Raw genomic sequence first — 3,609 nt, forward strand, 5'->3', positions numbered from 1 at the left:
TTGCTCTTTTTTCTTAATATATGTAGACTTATTTCGACAACAAGAAACTTAAAACATGTATTTAAACGTCCAGGGCAAAATAAGATGTTTTCGCAATTAACGAAATATAAAATATGTTAGCCTTCCATTAAATCAAATAACAAAATAAAACAGAGGTTTTTCTCGTTGTGGTTACATACAATTGGCTAATTTTTGGGAAAGAAAACATAATTTTTCCTAAAGTTGTTTCTGTCTTTAATTAATGCCCTCGTCGATCGTCTTTGTTTTTTTTTCGCAGAAATTTCAAACCGGGAAAAAAACTCTTTACCTTCTCGAACAACAACTATATTTTAACGAGAAGAATCCAAAATTACAAAATGGCAGTGTCTTAACTTCTTGCTTTACACTTTATTCTTTTAACAGTGACATTTGCAACAACGGTATAACAGAAATCGAGGATAAATCTGCTAAAACAGCTTCGATATTTTGCAAAGTGTTCACTTTCAATAAATTATCTTTTCGGAACACTAAAATATCAACAGCGAGTAATGGTATGATTTCCAGCGAATCATAAGCTAAGATTAAATCCCACAGATTTAACAACTGTTCCGGCGGAAGATGTCCGCTGAATGCACGCATTATCCACTTAATAACAACTCGAACTCTGCAAATTCTTTTTTCATATTAATCCCCCAAAAATTGTCAACTTACGGATGAATTTGACATTTTCTAAAATGGTGCCATAAGCCAGGTTCAAAACACTGTAACATTTTCTCGTACTGTAAGCAAAGTGAAACCACTCCTTGAGGATTTCCACAAACTCGATGCAAACGGTGAAAATAGCGTATGTAGAAAGTGCGAAAAACGAAATAGAGTTGCACAGGGTCGTCGTACAAATAACAGAACGGAGCAGCTAAAAGAGTGAAATTAAAAGTAATTTTTAAAATAAGGTAACATATCACTAACCGTACATTGTAAAACCATGAAAGGGAATTACACCACTAGGAGGGAAAATGATGTTGTTCTCGGTGTTGCTTTGTTTTCCTTTTATAACCACTTGCATAAAGCCGGGTTGAGTAGACAAGTCCTTTAGAATCTCACCATCTCGCGAAAAACATAACAATACTTGATACAACACATCTTCAAACACAAAATACTGATCATCGTTGGATGCTGTTAAATTAATATCCTTAATTATCAGTTTATCAATCATTAAATCATACTGAAGAACACTGTCTTTCAAGGATTCGAAGTAACCGTAATGCTAGAAGGAGAAGTTGGACTAGGGTTGACTTTTTTTTATTGTCTTACATATGGTTTTACTTCTGCCCCTAAGATGAGCGTCCAAATTTTTGCTCTCAACGAATTCGGACAACCTTTTTTCAAGAATTCTTGAGCCATTGGTGCATAATTTTTGATTAATACTTTATCACCCAATATCATTCGTTCCGCTTCTAAAGCACTGTACTGTCGAGAAGAGAACAGTGACGAGTTTACACCCAGTATTTGTTCGCCTCGTGATAATTCTAAATAGAGGCACCTCTGTAGACTTTTTCATTTAGTATCTACTATCTACCTAGTATTTATCAGCATGCAGAATATCTCTAACTTACCAAGTCTGCCAAATTTTTCACTTTTAGAGGCATCTGTGCGAATTCCCATTTCGGAGAACTATAAGCAAAACAGGATGCTTATGATATTTTAGAAATGTCCGACAGAGATTTATTTACCCCTTATTTCTTGTAGTTGGCCCTTTAAGATTCAGTAGAACTTCGAAAAAATCCTTAGGTGCATAGACCGGTCTATATTTGTGAATATCAACCTTTGATACAGTAAAAAAAATTCTCATTACAAATATCTACTCACTTCGTAGTTGCTGAGTTCGCCCCACTTGCCAGCCAGTTCTTCCCTTTCGGAAACGGTTCTTATTTTTGCCAAATTTATTCCGAGTTCTGTACACATGGAGTTTAGTGATTTATGTATCCTTTTGTCCCAGTGAATCTGCGCTTTTCTAAAAAACGTGTCGTGTGGTGATCCGATTTCTTTTTTTTTAGTTTTCATCCAGTGATAGACATTGTTTCTAAGACTGGCGTCTAAACCATTATCTTTCATGGCTTTGAGTAAACTATCTTTGAAATCTTCATATTTAACACTGGGTGTGGAAACTAATTTCTGAAACATGATTTACAACTTGAATTTGAAAGAAATTTAAGACAACGAAAATTGACAGGACTGTGACACGAACCGTCAAATTTCGGTAAAAATAATAAAACATATCTAAAAAAATATATAAAATAGTAGTAAAACTAAACCTGAATATCTTGAAATAAGGCTTGATACGATGGTGATGTTTTAAAATCTTCACATATTTTTATAGCGGTATGGTGAATACTCTTATCTTTAATATCTTCCATGAAGCTCTAACAAGAGAACTTGCCTACCGTGAGTCCGGTACGTCTATTGAAAAGTTGCTAAGCGACTGTATATCGATTTAAACAGATTTGAAAGTAGACATGATATTTATCATTCTAGCGTATAACCAATATAAGTAATAACTTTAAATAAAGCCTACTGGAAATTATGGTTCATTGGCAATAAATCACGTTATGGTACCGTGTATTCCATCAATAGATTGAACTTCATCATCATGTCCCAATTTTTCGTTGCCTGTTATCGATTTCGTGGTAAAAATTAAAATCGCCACTACGTTTTCTCGACCATTTTATGGTCAACTGTACGCAACTATACGTGATCATGTCAATTATGACACTGTTTGACGTCCATAAAATGGTTCATTATTGTACATACTAGCCTATAATGGTAAATAAATTAGACTCAATTGTCAAGTTTTGTGTTAAATTTTTAATAAAAATTCTTGTAACAATATTATGTTAATATTAATTGTGGTAAATATTTGTAATGTTCATTCCTAATCCACTTTTCTTCTAAGGTACAACATGACCTCAGCATGGAATATTGGGTCCACAAAGAAATTTTATAACTGGTAAGATCTTCGCTAGTTTTTTTGATTTTCTCCTTGATGCACTATGTATTCTTATAAATTTCCATTGTACAATGGCCTGGATTTACTGGCAAAATGTAAACACTGTTTAAATTTTATAAAATAATGTATTTCTGGTATTAATCTGTCCTTTTTTTACCGGGAGCATCTCAATTTTTGAAAGAAAAAATCAAAATTGAAAAATTTATCATACTTTTGGAACAAGCTCACCTCAGAACTTTTTATGGATTTTTAGGTCATTTTTTCAAAAGCTCTACTTTTTCAAAATTAAATTTTTGATTTTTGTTCGAACATCTAAAATTATTTAAAGAGTTTTTTATATACATTTCGATATCGAGAAGTTATTTTCGTTTTCATTTCTTGGAAAATTGCCATAATTTTTCCACAATTTACAATTTGAAATATAACAATTTTTTAGATTTTAAAAATACATATTCGGTTTTAAGATCGGATATTTAGCCAATTTTATCCGGGATCATCAAAACTCAATGTTTTTAAAATCTAGATTTAGAGTTCTAGATCCCAGAATTTTTTGTAGATTTTTAGGGAACTTTTTAAAAAGAGTTTTATTGTACATTTCGAGCTCCAGTAGTTCTTTCGGGGTTTAT

The 3,609-nt window shown here is 32.5% G+C and overlaps 1 protein-coding gene across 2 annotated transcripts; it reads right to left on the reverse strand.

Moving 5' to 3' along the window:
• Positions 1-363: 363 nt before the first annotated feature.
• On the reverse strand, positions 364-2,415 carry LOC135128577 (TBC1 domain family member 19). 2 transcript variants are annotated; one of them, XM_064055471.1, is made up of 8 exons: positions 2,292-2,415; positions 1,846-2,151; positions 1,710-1,801; positions 1,593-1,650; positions 1,291-1,521; positions 946-1,243; positions 691-892; positions 364-643 (listed from the first exon to the last, which is right to left on the reverse strand). In XM_064055471.1, exons 1-8 carry the CDS (start codon positions 2,391-2,393, stop codon positions 388-390), a joined length of 1,545 nt encoding a protein of 514 aa, XP_063911541.1. In that variant the 5' UTR covers positions 2,394-2,415; the 3' UTR covers positions 364-387. The 2 variants fall into 2 exon arrangements, with proteins under 2 accessions (XP_063911541.1, XP_063911549.1); XM_064055479.1 differs by having other exon boundaries at positions 554-643; positions 951-1,243.
• Positions 2,416-3,609: the final 1,194 nt, after the last annotated feature.

This window comes from Zophobas morio, unplaced genomic scaffold (assembly GCF_036711695.1).
Source record: "Zophobas morio isolate AGI-343-1 ecotype UQ-CSIRO unplaced genomic scaffold, CSIRO_AGI_Zmor_V1 ptg000002l, whole genome shotgun sequence".
Taxonomy (NCBI): domain Eukaryota; kingdom Metazoa; phylum Arthropoda; class Insecta; order Coleoptera; family Tenebrionidae; genus Zophobas; species Zophobas morio.

Bases quoted from the DNA above. Each gene is read 5' to 3' on its own strand.
- LOC135128577 (XM_064055471.1), bottom strand. From the start codon at position 2,393: ATGGAAGATATTAAAGATAAGAGTATTCACCATACCGCTATAAAAATA. The intron at 2,152-2,291 runs GTTTAGTTTTAC...ATCATGTTTCAG, and splicing joins CCTTATTTCAAGATATTCAG to AAATTAGTTTCCACACCCAG. The intron at 1,244-1,290 runs GTAAGACAATAA...TTCTCCTTCTAG, and splicing joins GGGCAGAAGTAAAACCATAT to CATTACGGTTACTTCGAATC.